The sequence below is a fragment of the Chelon labrosus genome, assembly GCF_963514085.1.
Source record: "Chelon labrosus genome assembly, chromosome: 9".
Lineage (NCBI taxonomy): Eukaryota > Metazoa > Chordata > Actinopteri > Mugiliformes > Mugilidae > Chelon > Chelon labrosus.
Window position 1 is genome coordinate 22406117 of NC_140359.1, and position 18357 is coordinate 22424473.

An 18357-nucleotide genomic window follows, 5' to 3' on the forward strand; every position below is an offset into this window, starting at 1 on the left:
GCCTCTGATAATGTGAAATAATGGGCTGCATCAGTGCAGAGTTGCTACAGAAGATATTCCCACACCTATACAACGACCTTTTAAACTACCCCCACATCTGCATTAGTTGTATCAACCAACGGTATGACTGGATTTCAAACTTCAAACACAACCTCATTTATCAGCCGATAATCAATCAACACTTACACAGCTATCTCTGCTCGGAATAATTCTGCAGGTTTTCCACTCAACGCTATCGGTTTTCCACAAAGCCACATTCCATATTCATTAGCCGAGTCGGCCTCACTCTTCTGTGTTTTTTTTTTGTTTCAAAGTTGCAGAACTAGTTTTGAAAACAAACAAAAAAAAAAAGTCTCAGCGCTCTGCTATGCCGCGGCCGAGGCACAGACAGTCAGATACTTGTTGAAGAGCTCATGGAGCAGGATGGCTCGGTGCCTGCCGGGCTCTTCTTTTTCTGCAGGGTGTGTCGACGCGGCCCATGTACACTGTCTGGTCCCAAAAAAAATAGTCGTCACCAAAAAAATAGGTCACACACTCTAATACTCGCCTTTAACTTTGATTACAGCACACATTCTCTGTGGCATTGTTTCAATAAGCTTCTCCAATGTCACCAGATTTATTTCAATCCAGTGTTGCATTAATTTTCCTCCAGGATCTTGTATTGATGATGGGAGAGTCTGACCACTGCACAAAGCCTTCTCCAGCACATCCCAGAGATTCTCAATGGGGTTAAGGTCTGGACTCTGTGGTGGCCAATCCATGTGTGAAAATGATGTCTCATGCTCCCTGAACCACTCTTTCACAATCTGAGCCCCATGAATCCTGGCATTGTCATATTGGAATATGCCCGTGAACATCAGGGAAGAAAAAAAATCCATTGATGGAATAACCTGGTCATTCAGTATATTCAGGTAGTCAGCTGACCTCATTATTTGGACAACATAATGTTGCTGAACCTAGACCTGAGCAACTGCAGCAACCCCAGATCATAGCACTGCCCCCACAGGCTTGTACAGTAGACATTAGGCATGATGGGTGCATCACTTCATCTGCCTCTCTTCTTACCCTGATGCCCCCATCACTCTGGAACAGGGTAAATCTGGACTCATCAGACCACATGACCTTCTTCCATTGCTCCAGAGTCCAATCTTTATGCTGCCTAGCAAATTGAAGCCTTTTTTTCCCGGTTAGCCTCACTGATTAGTGGTTTTCTTAAGGCTACACAGCTGTTCAGTCCCAATCCATTGAGTTCCCTTCACATTGTACGTGTGGAAATGTTCTTACTTTCACTATTAAACATAGCCCTGAGTTCTACTGTTGTTTTTCTGTGATTTGAGTTTAAGTGATCGCCGATCACGATGAATCAGGATTTTTTTTTGACCACATTTCTTCCTCAAACACGATGGTTCCCCAATATCCTTCCAGTTTTTAATAATGCGTTGGACAGTTCTTAACCCAATGTTAGTAGTTTCTACAATCTCCTTAGATGTTTTCTCTGTTTGATGCATGCCAATGATTTGAACATCTTTCCCACAACCACAGGATGCGTCTTTAGACATGGTTGTGTAAGAATTGAGAAGCTACTCTTTGCATCAGTTGGGGTTAAATAACTTGTTGGCAGCTGAAAGATAATTACCCATGCAGCAATTATCCAATAGGAGGCTCGTACCTATTTGCTTAGTTAAATCCAGGTGGTGACTTCTTTTTTTTTGGCCAGGCAGTGTATATGTATGCCGCAGACTGACTGGGCTGAACATCACCTTCTTGCATGCACATTGGGTGGATTCATGGATTCAGCTGTGCAAATGGTAGATACAAAAGAAGATCTTTCCCCTATAAGCTCACGCTGGCATCTAATCTTTTTGCCCTGGGGAAAAATAATTTTAACTTCCAAAGTTCTTTCCACAGTGAAGTTACAAACACCATGAAACACAAGGGGAAAAACAAGTGATTGACAGCTTCAGGAAAACTGTGACTCAGTCAGTGAGCTTTGCATTTATTCATATTCACTAAATGGAAAAACAAAAACCCAAAAAAACACGAGTCACGGGTTGTTATAGTGTTCAAAAAAATAAATCATACACTTGTTTCAAAACCCTGAGAAAAAGGAATAACTCTGAGGTTTTAAATATAAAACATTCCACATTTTAGTGCCGTCTCCAGTAGAGGTGTTGGGATGACATTACCCAAAAATAAAAACAGTTCCAGATTAAAAGGGTGATAAGTGTGGATATGGTACCAAATGACTATATTATATGGGAATACTATGAGACATGCTTGAAAATGTAACTCTCTATTTAGTGCTAGTACTAAAAAAAAGACAAATTATCTACAGTAAATGCACTAACAATACCATAATCTCTCTTAGACAAACATACAGACAGCTTATTGGTCACTGGCGCGAGCTGTGGCCCGAGCCGCCCCTCAGTAGTGCGCATTTCACAGAAAACAACAGAAAAGGGCAGCAGTCTGACCTGCCAAAACAGTGTTCCACATCGTCACAGAATCAACAGACGCATACAGCGGTCAGGAAAGCTGCGGTACATCCACTTAAGCTGAGTCATTGTTTTTTTTTTTTTTTTTTTTGTGGTTTGATCTTTGGATCCATTAAGACGGATCTCTGTCAGAGAGCAAAGTCTGCTCCCAGATTTGAGTCCCCTCGCCATTAGGATCCGAAATGACCTGCAGAACGGACGCAGCGTATTTTCTACCTCTTCACACAGCTGTGCCCGGATGTACTCTCACCCTCACCTTGCTGTTTTTTCTGGAAAGAGACACAGAAAGGAGTGTGTTTGCGTGACAACCACAATAAAAAGAAGGAGTAACACAATTTAACGTGAGGTGTTTTTCTGATGAGCAGAGGATACAAAGTTCAGACATGTGACACAAAAAGGCAGGGGAACAAACAGCAGTTTACGGGACTGCTGTGTCAACAAAATCAAACCGAAGGAAGATCCTGTAAAGATCAAGTTGGAACCTGTGGGTGTGTGTGTGTGTGTGTGGGTTTTTTTGTTTTTTTTACCGTCGTGGTGGTGACACCATGCACTTCCACAGGACGGCATAGAGAGCAAGTAAAAAGGTGATGAAGATCGTGGCTGCAATTAAACCTACAAGCACAAACACATACAATTTGGTTATCCACGCGTGTTAAAGCACAACACCACAAGCCTGGCGTGGTTTGGCATGATCTGCTGTGTGTTCTACATTCTTTTCCCCCGAGTATTGCAGACGCGACTTACAAGCTTCACAAACCAAATTAAACCGGTTCCTCCACAAAAACAGTGTTCATGCTCCTCATGTTCCTGTAGGCCTAACATCTACAGCTCGGCAGTCTATTATCCTGCAGACACGGCTAATGCCACGCGTCGCTGAGACCTTTAGAATTTCACGACCATTTCCAAACTTCTAGTTTAGGTCCTCTGAACTTATCTGAAACACAAACAGATCGCGTTTCCTGACCAGAAATGAGCATGTAAATAGTCGGTGGAACCTCTCCGGCTGACTTTAAGGTTCAAGAAGTTGCACGGTTCACAAACATTCTGCAAAAACTGTTTATAACCAATAAAATAACAAGTAAAGGGTGTCGTGGGTGCCTCCTTCAGGTCCAACGCAACAGTTTAGATGCTGTTGCAGTTAAACACTTTCCTTCATATTGATACAGTGGGGGTACTCTACGCCTTCCCCAAGCAAACAGTGGAAAGGAAACATGAGGGGCCTGGAGGGGTCACTAAAGTGCAGAGGTTCTCTTGTGCAAGGTTCTCAAACATTACATAAGACTGGGATTTGAATGAAATCACATGTGCTAAACCTCATTTACAAGAAGCGTAATACTTTTGCATGTGCGCAACGAGATCCGTCAATCTTAGAACCACTATTAAAAAGTCTGAACGGCGGCCTCGGCCAATGCAAATTAACCCAAAGTACTCTGATCAAAATCTTCTTTTGCAGTCCCTAACAACCGACAGCTAAAATGCTCCTGGTTTTTGCTTTTTAGATCTTGGCTGACTGTCTATAGTGCAGCTTGGTATACCTTTATTCGCGATCGTGCATCTTAAAAATCTGTTTTCTCACCAGGGATGATTCCATTCGTGGTGACTAAAGCGTCCTCTGCAGAGGAGGGATGAGTGACAGCTGCAGTCGAAACTTGAAGGAGAAAACAGAAACAATGCAGACATCTAAGCTTGTGCGTGTGTGTTGTTACTTACAGAAATAACTCAACAGTCTCCAATGTGGGCTCATTAACAACATGCAGGTGAGGAAATAGAAATATAAAACACCTCATCCTGAAAAATTCCCAGCCAGACTTTGCAAGCTCCCGGTTTGCAGCGAGCGATGAAACTGCGTCAGGGACGGGGATTCAAATCTGTGGTCATTTTTGAATATTTGACTTCTGCAGAATACTGCAGTGTGCACTACAGTCGCTTCTTTTTCAGCAGGCGCTCCAAACACTTTCCAGATCTCCTCATCGGTGTCTTCTCTGGTACTGAACTAACTTAGCTTGTTTCACCACATGCATGCAGAATGTTCCAATTGTTCCCTTGCCACATAATAATAACAATAATTTAAATTTTGGTGAATACTTCACTTTTCAAGTTAGGCAGGCTTCTCAGCTTACCTTTGAATTGTGATACTCTGAACTACAATGTCCATGAATGTCAGACATCTAAAGCTTGTCACATCCTACCAAGTGGAATTTGCCTGAAGTAGATTTGTTTGTCTGGTTTACCTATTGCAAAGTTAAGGCTCTTCACGTACTTCAGCCTTTTATTTTGGTTTGCACCTCCCTATATGTCTGATTAAGGTAGAGGAGATAAAGCTCACCATTTCTCTGTTGAGCAGTGCGTAAAAGCTGGCCTCTAAGATCTGGGTCAACCATCTGAAAATACAGCAAAACAGGACACACACACACATACATTTATCTACTTTAAATCGGGTAACAACTCGCCTTGCGCAGATTGAGATCAGCACACGTTATTCAAATAACACTGGTCAAGACAGAAAAGGAGACAGCGAGGTTCAAGGCAGATCCGCAAACAGAGCAGAGGTGGAAACTTGCTGCAGGAAGTTCAGCAAGGTGGAAAATCAGAGCACTTCGGGCAACGGCAGGAGCAAAAGATAAGGAAATGAAACTTGAAGCCATATATTCTCAAAACCATATGCGTTTTTTTAGACAACAGTTTGTTTGTATGAAGCAATACTGATCGCGGACTTAAAAAAATAGGAAAAGCCCAAACAATGCAGTGTCAGGCTTGAACCGTCGTAAACTAGATCTAGATCCCGAGCGAGACTCGTCCTTGTTTTGACACGAAAGAAAGAAGAAAAAAAAAAATCCCCACCAGTTTCCATCCCCTCACCTTCGAGTCGTTTCCGGTGTTGTGCCGTCGTATGCACCCTTGCCGTGAAAAGCACCCCCTCGCGGGAGCGCGCTTGAGCCGCTCCGCTGTTGGAAAAGTGAAGCAATTCGCCTCAATATCGCAAACAAACACTGGGGGAAATGCTGCCTCGTGATTTAATGATTTGTGAAGGGAATAGAAGGGAATGGCATTGGTTCGCGGGAGTTATTGAGCTCTAATGCTCAGTATAAAATATATAAAAATTAATATAAAAATTACATGTGTTCAAATGCAATAAAAACAGGTGAGAGTCATAGAGGAGGCTTAGATCTTCTGTTCTGTGTTGATTTTGAGCAAATGGGTCACATGACCTGGGAGTTATTGAGCTCTAATGCTCATATTTACAGTATAAAATATATTAAAATTAATATAAAATATTGCATGTGTTCAAATGCAATAACAAAGGAGTGTATCAGAGAGCAGGCTTGGCTAAATATTATGTAGCTTTTCCTGCAATTCAGGTTCATTTAGGTCAACAACAATAACATTCTGATCTTGTGGCCTGCAATGAAAAGGTAAAGGTGAAGGAATTTGAAGTGCACTGATTGTCATGTGTTTCTCAATATTAAAGGATATGCTCTCTCTGTCTTGTTTTTAAGATATGAAATATTTTTCATGCTGCTTAATAAAATGAAATATAATAAATATATCCACATCTGTAGCCTACGCTGTTTAAAGTACCTGATGCTGGGATAAAAGAGGCAGGGCAGGGCTGTGTTTTTCTACTTGCCACGATGTGCACCCCTGGTTAACTTGAACTAGGAAAGGTCCACATGGATGAAACTCACTCTGGTTATACACACTAGTCCCATCTCTAGACTGTGAAAAGCATTTGATGCTGGGATCAACCAAAAAGAATTACTGGGGGGGGTGCTTTTCAAGGCAGGGCTGTGTTTTTGTAATTGCCACGATGTGCACCCCTGGTTAACTTGAACTAGGAAAGGTCCACATGGATGAAACTCACTCTGGTTATACACACTAGTCCCATCTCTAGACTGTGAAAAGCATTTGATGCTGGGATCAACCAAAAAGAATTACTGGGGGGGGTGCTTTTCAAGGCAGGGCTGTTTTTTTGTAATTGCCACGATGTGCACCCCTGGTTAACTTGAACTAGGAAAGGTCCACATGGATGAAACTCACTCTGGTTATACACACTAGTCCCATCTCTAGACTGTGAAAAGCATTTGATGCTGGGATCAACCAAAAAGAATTACTGGGGGGGGTGCTTTTCAAGGCAGGGCTGTGTTTTTGTAATTGCCACGATGTGCACCCCTGGTTAACTTGAACTAGGAAAGGTCCACATGGATGAAACTCACTCTGGTTATACACACTAGTCTCATCTCTAGACTGTGAAAAGCATTTGATGCTGGGATCAACCAAAAAGAATTACTGGGGGGGGTGCTTTTCAAGGCAGGGCTGTGTTTTTCTACTTGCCACGATGTGCACCCCTGGTTAACTTGACCTAGGAAAGGTCCACATGGATGAAACTCACTCTGGTTATACACACTAGTCCCATCTCTAGACTGTGAAAAGCATTTGATGCTGGGATCAACCAAAAAGAATTACTGGGGGGGGTGCTTTTCAAGGCAGGGCTGTGTTTTTGTAATTGCCACGATGTGCACCCCTGGTTAACTTGAACTAGGAAAGGTCCACATGGATGAAACTCACTCTGGTTATACACACTAGTCTCATCTCTAGACTGTGAAAAGCATTTGATGCTGGGATCAACCAAAAAGAATTACTGGGGGGGGTGCTTTTCAAGGCAGGGCTGTGTTTTTCTACTTGCCACGATGTGCACCCCTGGTTAACTTGAACTAGGAAAGGTCCACATGGATGAAACTCACTCTGGTTATACACACTAGTCCCATCTCTAGACTGTGAAAAGCATTTGATGCTGGGATCAACCAAAAAGAATTACTGGGGGGGGTGCTTTTCAAGGCAGGGCTGTGTTTTTGTAATTGCCACGATGTGCACCCCTGGTTAACTTGAACTAGGAAAGGTCCACATGGATGAAACTCACTCTGGTTATACACACTAGTCTCATCTCTAGACTGTGAAAAGCATTTGATGCTGGGATCAACCAAAAAGAATTACTGGGGGGGGTGCTTTTCAAGGCAGGGCTGTGTTTTTCTACTTGCCACGATGTGCACCCCTGGTTAACTTGAACTAGGAAAGGTCCACATGGATGAAACTCACTCTGGTTATACACACTAGTCCCATCTCTAGACTGTGAAAAGCATTTGATGCTGGGATCAACCAAAAAGAATTACTGGGGGGGGTGCTTTTCAAGGCAGGGCTGTGTTTTTGTAATTGCCACGATGTGCACCCCTGGTTAACTTGAACTAGGAAAGGTCCACATGGATGAAACTCACTCTGGTTATACACACTAGTCTCATCTCTAGACTGTGAAAAGCATTTGATGCTGGGATCAACCAAAAAGAATTACTGGGGGGGGTGCTTTTCAAGGCAGGGCTGTGTTTTTGTAATTGCCACGATGTGCACCCCTGGTTAACTTGAACTAGGAAAGGTCCACATGGATGAAACTCACTCTGGTTATACACACTAGTCCCATCTCTAGACTGTGAAAAGCATTTGATGCTGGGATCAACCAAAAAGAATTACTGGGGGGGGGTGCTTTTCAAGGCAGGGCTGTGTTTTTGTAATTGCCACGATGTGCACCCCTGGTTAACTTGAACTAGGAAAGGTCCACATGGATGAAACTCACTCTGGTTATACACACTAGTCCCATCTCTAGACTGTGAAAAGCATTTGATGCTGGGATCAACCAAAAAGAATTACTGGGGGGGGTGCTTTTCAAGGCAGGGCTGTGTTTTTGTAATTGCCACGATGTGCACCCCTGGTTAACTTGAACTAGGAAAGGTCCACATGGATGAAACTCACTCTGGTTATACACACTAGTCTCATCTCTAGACTGTGAAAAGCATTTGATGCTGGGATCAACCAAAAAGAATTACTGGGGGGGGGGTGCTTTTCAAGGCAGGGCTGCTGTTCTGCCTGCCACAATGTGCAGCGAACATTTGGTTTCAATGAATGAGGTGTGAAAACTATGGAAAGGAAATATAGAAATATTTCATCAACAACTTCCTAATATCAAAACCATCACTGCACTTTTCCCCATTTCTCCCACATGCTGGGAGAAAAACACCACTTTAATGAAAATATTAGGGTAATACTTGTCAGCATTGTTTGTGATGTTTTTGTTTTGCACAGAATTGCATTTGCACATCAAGTAACATACACAACATATGAAACAACAACATTTAGTCTAACTGTATGCATTTCCCCCTTTTTTGTTTTTAATAATATGGTATTTGCATAGTAATAGATCAGTAAATACATTATAATTAATCAATTTTGTAAACTAATTTTGTTATAATTTATTCATAAATATACAGTATACATACGTGCGTGTGCATGTGCGCGTGCGCGTATATATCCGCACACGCATATACTGCATGTGATGATAAATGGGCCTATGCCATTAAAGACCTGAAAATTGACAGCAAACAATCACGTTGACAGCAATGGATCCAGTGTTGTATCGGACGATTCTGGATTACAAGACTGAATGCATTTATCAGCCTTATTTTCTTTAAACAACGAAATGCTTACAAACATTATATTCAGAATGATATCATACTTATTTTCTACTGCTTTTTACAGGTCACACATCCATTTGAATTGCTTGGCATGGACCTGATTGGCAAGCTTCGGACAACCAAAAGTGGTTATCAATATATTTGTGTAATGGTGGATTACCTTACAAAGTGGCCCCAGGCATATCCTCTGCGTTCCAAAACGGCTGAAGAAGTGACTCAATGTATAGTGAAATTCTTTCACCAGTTTGAGGCACCAAAGAGAATCCTCACTGACCAGGGGAGAGAGTTTGTGAATGCAGTAAGTTTAAAAATAGGTTGGAGAAATATTCAGTTGTGTTTTGATCAACATGTGTTGTTTTCTTGTCTGTAACAACATCTATTGCACGTCTGTCTGTGTTGGGTGAGGGATCCCTCCTCTCTTACTTATCCTGAGGTTTCTCTGATTTTTCCCTGTTAAAAGGGTTTCCTGGAGTTTTTCCTCAGTCGATGTGAGGGTCTAAGGACAGAGGATGTTATAATGCCATGTAAAGCCCTTTGAGACAAACTGTTTGTAAAAACGGGCTATACAACTAAAATTGCCTTGCCTTATTGTTATAAACACACGTGTTCTTTATATTAACAGATTAACAAGAAGGTCTGTGCCATATTGGGGATTAAACGCAGTCTATGCTCACCATATCATCCGCAAACCAATGGCCTGGTAGAGCGTTTGAATGGCACCATACAGAGGTGAGGCAAATGGTTGATTGATTTTTTATTTTTTTGGGGGGGGGCTTTTTTGCCTTTAATTGACAGGACAGTTGAGAGAGACAGGAAATGGGAGGCAGAGAGGGGGGAAAGACACGCAGGATAGGACCGCTCGGCGCGGGAATCGAGTGGAGGTCACCTGCAGTGAGGACTATAGCCTCAAACACATGGGCGGGTAAACACCGCCCCATGTGTTGTTGAAAAATTGTTTGTAAAATATTGACTTGGTGAGGGATAAGTAACTGGTTCAGAGTTATGGTGGATCAACGCATTGGATTGTTGGTCAGAACAATGCACAAACACAGGGAATCCAGTTATGTTCATTTATTGTTTTAAGCTGGTTGAACTCTGATAGAAAAGGGAGAAAATTAAAGTACAGCTTAATATTGGTCCACACAACTCAAACATAAGGATCAATTAACAAATAAACAGAAGAAATTTGATCTAAACAAAACACTGCTCAAAGGTAGAACTTAGTATATTTAATAGTTAAATTATTAATATATATGTTAAGAGTGTGTGGAATAGAAGGAATAGCTTACATCATATACACAGCTCAAACAGTTGGGGATGAGTGATGAGGCCAGCCAGCTCCTTTGTTCTCAGGCAAGGGAAAAAGGACTCACACAGGTGAACTGGCTGCCTAAGTAGACTTCAGGACTCCGCCCTCCACTGATGTAAGGAGAAGGAGGTGGGGATTTTCCACATTGTTGATTTAACATAAATTCACATACTTAATGGACATTATTGTCATACGTACAGTAACAAATGCAAGTGGACCATAAATATGTTTTTGGGAGATGCCTATTCAGTCAGTAAAAATTCTCTTGTTTTTTTGTTTATTTTTAGAGCTCTCAGCAAGTTGGTGGCCCAAAAGCCAGACACTTGGGATGAATATCTGGATGCCGTCATGTTTGGGTTGAGGACAAAAAAACAAATGACAACTCGGTTCTCCCCATTTTTTTTAATGTTTGGGCGAGAAGCCAGGTATCCCATTGAAGTGCCTGAAGATTTCATGGTCGGTAAACATGTCTCAATATGAATCACTCTTAAAGATCCACCTTTTTTTCTGGCCTTCATTTCACCCTGACACCCTGACCTCTTATCTTCATCTTTTAGTATAGCTTTTATTTGTTTTACCTTATCTTAGTAACTGTTCTTATTGCCCTATCGCATTGTTAATCTATGTTGATGATTTATGTTGTTTTTATCTATATTGCTAGCACTTGTATGTTGTGCAGCACTTTGGGCAACTAAGGTTGTTTTTAAATGTGCTATATATTGTAAATACATTTTGAGTTGATTTGAGATTGATGAAGTGTTGAAAATATGGACTGAAAGAGTGTAAAACATGTGTTCACAGGTGGACAGCAGTGTTGAGGATGTTGTTGGTGAGGAGGCTGTGTCAGAGGACATAAAGCGCCTTGACCTCATAAAAGACATTCTCCACGAAAACATTAAGAAACAGCAGGAGAGCACAAAGAGGCGCATGAAGGAGGGTGCTGCCAAACCTGCATTGAAAGTGGGAGACAAAGTATGGAGACAGAATGTCAGGAGTCAGCAAAGGAAAGGTGGCAAGCTGGAGCCAAATTTCCTTGGCCCTTTCACTCTGGTGGCACTGCAAGGCAAAAGTGCTGATCTGGTGGCAGAAGATGGTACGGTTTTTAAAAGTATAAATGTTGACCATTTAAAAATTGCCAAAGTGAAGCTGCCCCGAATCCCTAGAAAAATGGCCACAGCAGCTGCAGCCTCCACAGCACCACCGGCCGCGCCAGCAGCAGCGCCAGCACCACCACCAGCAGCGCCAGCAGCAGCGCCAGCAGCAGCGCCAGCACCACCACCAGCAGCGCCAGCAGCAGCGCCAGCAGCAGCGCCAGTACCACCACCAGCAGCGCCAGCAGCAGCGCCAGTACCACCACCAGCAGCACCACCAGTACCACCACCAGCAGTGCCAGCAGCAGCGCCAGCAGCAGCGCCAGTACCACCAGCAGCGCCAGCAGCAGCGCCAGCAGCAGCGCCAGTACCACCAGCAGCGCCAGTGGAGGCACCATCAACAGGCCCTGTCTTAGTAGCCACCTCACCAGCACCGATTCATACACACACCTCAGCTGAAAAATGTAGGTATTTTGATACTGTTTTTTTTTTAAATTTGATTAGTAATTTTATATTTTAAAAAAGGACAAATCTTGTACAATAATATTGATTGCAAATAATGTTATAATGTTGTACTGTATTTTTTTCAGATGTGCAGGAGGCATGGGCTGGAAAAGATGTACATGTGCTTCTTTCCCGAGTGGGCCCGTACAAATTGTTTTATTGGGACATTAGCAACACTGCTCCCAACAAGGAGCTTGAGAGTGAGGTAGCACCTTTTCATTATTTTATAAAATCATGATTTTCCACTCCCTAATGGCGAATATTTCAGCAATGACAGTTACAGTACATTGTAATGCAGTTACCTAGATCATGCAAAGAAATTCAGTAACACTACAACAATGCAGTAGATGTTTTTTCTGTGAAACTGCCTCTGTGCAATACGTAATGCGTTTTTTGTAACAATTCTTTATAGGTGATCAACGCATATTTGACAGTGCTTGTGCAAAAATACAACCAATCCAATGCTGGTAAAGCCACTGTTATTGACACATATGCGATGACTGCCATATGGCAGAAAAAATTTGGAAAAATACGGGTATGTACCGGATGTTAATGACTTTAAATTTTGTAAATATTGCAAATATGCATTTTTCAAGCAACGGGGATTTAGTATTTTTATGACTGCTTTCAGATTGATCCAGTGGCACATGATGTAATTGTGGGAATTGTCAATGAGAACCATCATTGGATGTTGGTGGTAAGAGGAGCACTGCACAACTCTTGCTACTGCCATTTTACTTTTGGCTATGCTTACATACACTCAGTTATTAAAAAGTTCTACACAAAACCTGACTCAAAGAATTTCAGTAATATCACTAAAACCAGGGGTTTCTGACTAATGTATGTTGTTTTTCCATGTTCCAATGATAAAAGGTTATGTATCCACATGAGAGAAAAACAGTATTCCTTGATCCACTCGGGGAAACATCAGGAAAGATGAAGAAGTGCCTGGAGTCAACGAGGTAAATTTGACTCTCAAATGTAGTTGTACTTCTATCCAATGAGTTACTAAATGATAATGTGAAATCGTTTTCACACATGAAGCCTATTATTTCCATACTTTAGAGCCTTCATGAGGAAAAAAGGCTGCCCGGTATCCAGATGGACATGCAGCACTCTCCCTCATGATTGCCAACAAGATGGCACATCATGTGGAGTTCTTGCCTTAAAAGTGAGTGTGCAATCCAATTACCTTTAATCATTGTCAAACTCAAATTCAGTAGCAGTTACAGTGAAGTCACTGAACCTGAAGGCCAGAGAGAAAAACTTTTACCAAAGTTACAGGATTTTAAACCCTCAAAATCAGTAAAAAATCTGGCCGTGATTTTTGACTCTGAGCTCACTTTGATTCCACACATCAAAAACGTAACAAAGATAGGTTTTTACCATCTTAAGAATATAGCCAGAGTCCACCCGTTTCTCTCTCAGGCCAGCACGGAGGTGCTGGTGCATGCTTTTATCTCTTGTCGTTTAGATTATTGTAATGCCCTGCTCTCTGGTCTTCCCAAAAAGAGCATGCATAACTTACAATTAGCATATTACACCTGTTTTAAAATCGCTGCATTGACTATGTAGGTGTTATACGTATACCAATACTTTACATTTCATGTTTGATTTGTATGTAGTCATTTAGAGGGAAAAAGTCACAGATGCAATCCTCACACCATCTACTAATCAAACTTCTCTTAAGTTTGCAGAAAAGATTTTGCAGGGAGAGGCAATCGACATCAGTACGTCAGAGGAGGCAGTGGAGAAATTGAGGCTCAACATAGCCACTTGCCTCCTCGAAGAATCTGGTCTGTTTCCTTTTTCCTCTACAATCTCAATCACTTCATGTTGTTGGTTTTTTATGCATGTTATCTCATAAATATGCAACTATAAGCAAGTTAATTAATATTGTTGAATATTGTTTGTCTGAACAGATGAACTAAGCAGCCTGTGCTTTTACTGTGGAGTGGAGGACCAGGACGAAGATGAAGCACAATGGGTAATGCCTTCATAACCTAACATTGACAAAATCATAAAAGCATTTTTTTTCTGATTTTGTCAATGTTAGGTTTGCAGACGTAATTACAACCTTCTGCATTCCCGAAATGTAATAAAGGCATGATTAATGTGCTTGTTTTTCCTATTGACCTGTAAGATTACTTACTTTCAATTGTACAACGTGCTATAGGAAATTCAATTTTTTGTCGGAACACTATTTATGTTGGTGAGCATCAAATATTTTAAGGAATATTAAGGATATTGATAGTCAATACATTTTGTGGTATCATATATTTAGGGGTACCCTATATAAAGTAAAACTTATTAACCACTACACATCCCTGTTTGCCCAGATTTGCTGTGACAGCTGCCAGAGGTGGTACCATCACGGATGTGTGAACAGGCCCTCCGTGGATGAGGAATTCTTGTGCCTTGGATGCACATAAGTTTGTTGTTTTTTCTGCTGTATCTTTTTTTGTTCTTGTTTTTTTTTACTTTTTCCACGTTGATGTGAGATTGAAATTCTAATTTAAACAGTATTTAATTTATTATTTACTCATTATTTATTTTATTGTTAAGACACTGTTCAAAAAATGTTGCTTATTGTGATCTGTTCAGTATTAAGTAAATGGTTTGTGACAATAAATCTGACTGATTCAGATAAGTGGAGTGAGTTTCATCCATGTGGACCTTTCCTAGTTCAAGTTAACCAGGGGTGCACATCGTGGCAAGTAGAAAAACACAGCCCTGCCTTGAAAAGCACCCCCCCCAGTAATTCTTTTTGGTTGATCCCAGCATCAAATGCTTTTCACAGTCTAGAGATGAGACTAGTGTGTATAACCAGAGTGAGTTTCATCCATGTGGACCTTTCCTAGTTCAAGTTAACCAGGGGTGCACATCGTGGCAATTACAAAAACACAGCCCTGCCTTGAAAAGCACCCCCCCCAGTAATTCTTTTTGGTTGATCCCAGCATCAAATGCTTTTCACAGTCTAGAGATGGGACTAGTGTGTATAACCAGAGTGAGTTTCATCCATGTGGACCTTTCCTAGTTCAAGTTAACCAGGGGTGCACATCGTGGCAAGTAGAAAAACACAGCCCTGCCTTGAAAAGCACCCCCCCCAGTAATTCTTTTTGGTTGATCCCAGCATCAAATGCTTTTCACAGTCTAGAGATGAGACTAGTGTGTATAACCAGAGTGAGTTTCATCCATGTGGACCTTTCCTAGTTCAAGTTAACCAGGGGTGCACATCGTGGCAATTACAAAAACACAGCCCTGCCTTGAAAAGCACCCCCCCCAGTAATTCTTTTTGGTTGATCCCAGCATCAAATGCTTTTCACAGTCTAGAGATGGGACTAGTGTGTATAACCAGAGTGAGTTTCATCCATGTGGACCTTTCCTAGGTCAAGTTAACCAGGGGTGCACATCGTGGCAAGTAGAAAAACACAGCCCTGCCTTGAAAAGCACCCCCCCCAGTAATTCTTTTTGGTTGATCCCAGCATCAAATGCTTTTCACAGTCTAGAGATGAGACTAGTGTGTATAACCAGAGTGAGTTTCATCCATGTGGACCTTTCCTAGTTCAAGTTAACCAGGGGTGCACATCGTGGCAATTACAAAAACACAGCCCTGCCTTGAAAAGCACCCCCCCCAGTAATTCTTTTTGGTTGATCCCAGCATCAAATGCTTTTCACAGTCTAGAGATGGGACTAGTGTGTATAACCAGAGTGAGTTTCATCCATGTGGACCTTTCCTAGTTCAAGTTAACCAGGGGTGCACATCGTGGCAATTACAAAAACACAGCCCTGCCTTGAAAAGCACCCCCCCCAGTAATTCTTTTTGGTTGATCCCAGCATCAAATGCTTTTCACAGTCTAGAGATGGGACTAGTGTGTATAACCAGAGTGAGTTTCATCCATGTGGACCTTTCCTAGTTCAAGTTAACCAGGGGTGCACATCGTGGCAAGTAGAAAAACACAGCCCTGCCCTGCCTCTTTTATCCCAGCATCAGGTACTTTAAACAGCGTAGGCTACAGATGTGGATATATTTATTATATTTCATTTTATTAAGCAGCATGAAAAATATTTCATATCTTAAAAACAAGACAGAGAGAGCATATCCTTTAATATTGAGAAACACATGACAATCAGTGCACTTCAAATTCCTTCACCTTTACCTTTTCATTGCAGGCCACAAGATCAGAATGTTATTGTTGTTGACCTAAATGAACCTGAATTGCAGGAAAAGCTACATAATATTTAGCCAAGCCTGCTCTCTGATACACTCCTTTGTTATTGCATTTGAACACATGCAATATTTTATATTAATTTTAATATATTTTATACTGTAAATATGAGCATTAGAGCTCAATAACTCCCAGGTCATGTGACCCATTTGCTCAAAATCAACACAGAACAGAAGATCTAAGCCTCCTCTATGACTCTCACCTGTTTTTATTGCATTTGAACACATGTAATTTTTATATTAATTTTTATATATTTTATACTGAGCATTAGAGCTCAATAACTCCCGCGAACCAATGCCATTCCCTTCTATTCCCTTCACAAATCATTAAATCACGAGGCAGCATTTCCCCCAGTGTTTGTTTGCGATATTGAGGCGAATTGCTTCACTTTTCCAACAGCGGAGCGGCTCAAGCGCGCTCCCGCGAGGGGGTGCTTTTCACGGCAAGGGTGCATACGACGGCACAACACCTGGATTGTAAAAAGTACTGATGTGTTTCACCTCCATCCACGTCTCTGAAGGCTCAGCTGTCAGACTTCATCAGTTCATGTGGTTTCTTCTGATCTCAGCTGAGCGTGTGGCGCCTCTCGTGCTGCATTCAAGTGCCGCTTTTAAACTCGTACGTTGCGGTTCAGCAGATGAGACGGCGTGGATTTATTCGGAGAAAGTAAAGCTGAATTTTTTTTGGGGGGGGGGCGCAAACTGTTAATTTGTTATGCTTTTTTTTTTTTTTTTTTTTTTTTTCCCAAATAGGCAAGCGAACTGTGTGTATGCCAAAAGTCGAAATAGATTCCCCACCCCCAGATGTCACCTGGGCTAACATCCGTTGGAAAAAAAAAAAACACCTTCATCTCGTGATTTTTTTATTTTATTTATTTTTCAATGGCAAAGAGACAAACTGTTTTAAGCTGCAATATCGTGTATCTTCGATTCTGTTAATATTAACTTTCCCACAGCCAGCTTCTCGTCTGACCTTCACACAAAAAGTTCCCACATCTCAAAAGTGCTGGTTAGAGATAAGGATATTGAAGATAACACTGCTGACTTCCTGTTGCTGTGCCGCAATTCTTTTTTTTCCAAATACCACACTGACACTTTGGAAACTAATTTTCACAGTAGAAACAATAAAGACATGACACACCAGAAGGCGTTTTTCCGTTTACCTAAGTAAGATTACATGTTCTGCAAACAGCTGTGCGCGAAAAAGTGAATGTTGCAAAAAACAAAATGTTAATACAGACAGAAAAAACAGTTTATTATTAACAGAAGTCTTTGTTTTAAATTTGCAGACCACATCTGGATCAAAGTGTTCTATGCAGACTGATTCACACACACACACAGACACACACACTGGTCAGTCCGACCTGACCTAGAATATAGCTACAGCATAGCTCCATAGATCTGACAGGTGGTCAAATTCAACACGTTAACTGGAAGTTCTTTAAAAGAAGAAATGAAACGCATGTCAGAAACAAACCTGGACAAGCTTCACGTGAGTCATAAGAACAGCATATACAAAGGTCAATTTACCGTTTTGATATGAGGAAAATTTTCCATGTATTCTCTGCAATTTAAAGAGAGACGCACGCCAACAGTCTGCAGATATTGCACAAAAGTTTACACAGTAAAAGCAGAAACAGCAAATTCAGGCCACACGTACGATCCTCACACCATACACACAGGCACTCGACATCGATGCAGCCTGCAGCTGGATGCTGCACATCAGCAAATCACACACACACGCAGATAAGAGAGAGAGAGCAGAGAAACATCTAAAATGCACGACCGAAGGCATTTCTTCACTATAAATACATCAGCTGTTCCTGGGGAGAAAAAAAATCAGACCTAAATTAAAGAAAACAGCGCTCATAGTAAAACTATGTCAGCTAAAGAGTGTCTCAGAGCCAGAGTGGGATGTTATGACTCAATACACGTCTGTTCTCTTCGCAAATGTTACACTCACAACAACACAATAAGAGGCCAGAGAGTGCAACGGCACCTGAGGATGCCCGAAATCACCTCAGTCACAATAAGAGATGGTAAAAACGTCAGTGATCCCAGGTCTGAGAGGTCCAGACGAGACCTGGACAGCGGACGCCCGCGCAGGCTTTTAAACGCCCGCTTGAGTGTGTTAATAAGAGGCCAGAGCTGTGAAAGCGAAAAGCACGGCTTCAGTACGCACAGTAAATGAGAGTGAACAGGTGAGACACAC

General features: G+C 41.7%; 1 protein-coding gene across 1 annotated transcript; it reads right to left on the minus strand.

The window, feature by feature from the left end:
- Positions 1–1979: 1979 nt before the first annotated feature.
- Positions 1980–16653, minus strand: LOC311493604 (uncharacterized protein). Its single transcript, XM_084552337.1, has 6 exons — positions 16618–16653; positions 5355–5370; positions 4822–4876; positions 4072–4143; positions 3023–3107; positions 1980–2764 (listed from the first exon to the last, which is right to left on the minus strand). The coding sequence occupies exons 1-6, from the start codon at positions 16650–16652 to the stop codon at positions 2716–2718; spliced, it is 312 nt and encodes a 103-aa protein (XP_084408463.1). The 5' UTR covers position 16653; the 3' UTR covers positions 1980–2715.
- Positions 16654–18357: the final 1704 nt, after the last annotated feature.

Excerpts from the sequence above, each read along its gene's own strand:
- LOC311493604 (XM_084552337.1), bottom strand. The coding sequence starts at position 16,652 with ATGGAGGTGAAACACATCAGTACTTTTTACAATCC. Across the intron at positions 4,144-4,821 it reads CACTGCTCAACAGAGAAATG|TTTCGACTGCAGCTGTCACT; the intron begins GTGAGCTTTATC and ends TTCTCCTTCAAG. Across the intron at positions 2,765-3,022 it reads ATGGTGTCACCACCACGACG|AAAAAACAGCAAGGTGAGGG; the intron begins GTAAAAAAAACA and ends GTCTCTTTCCAG.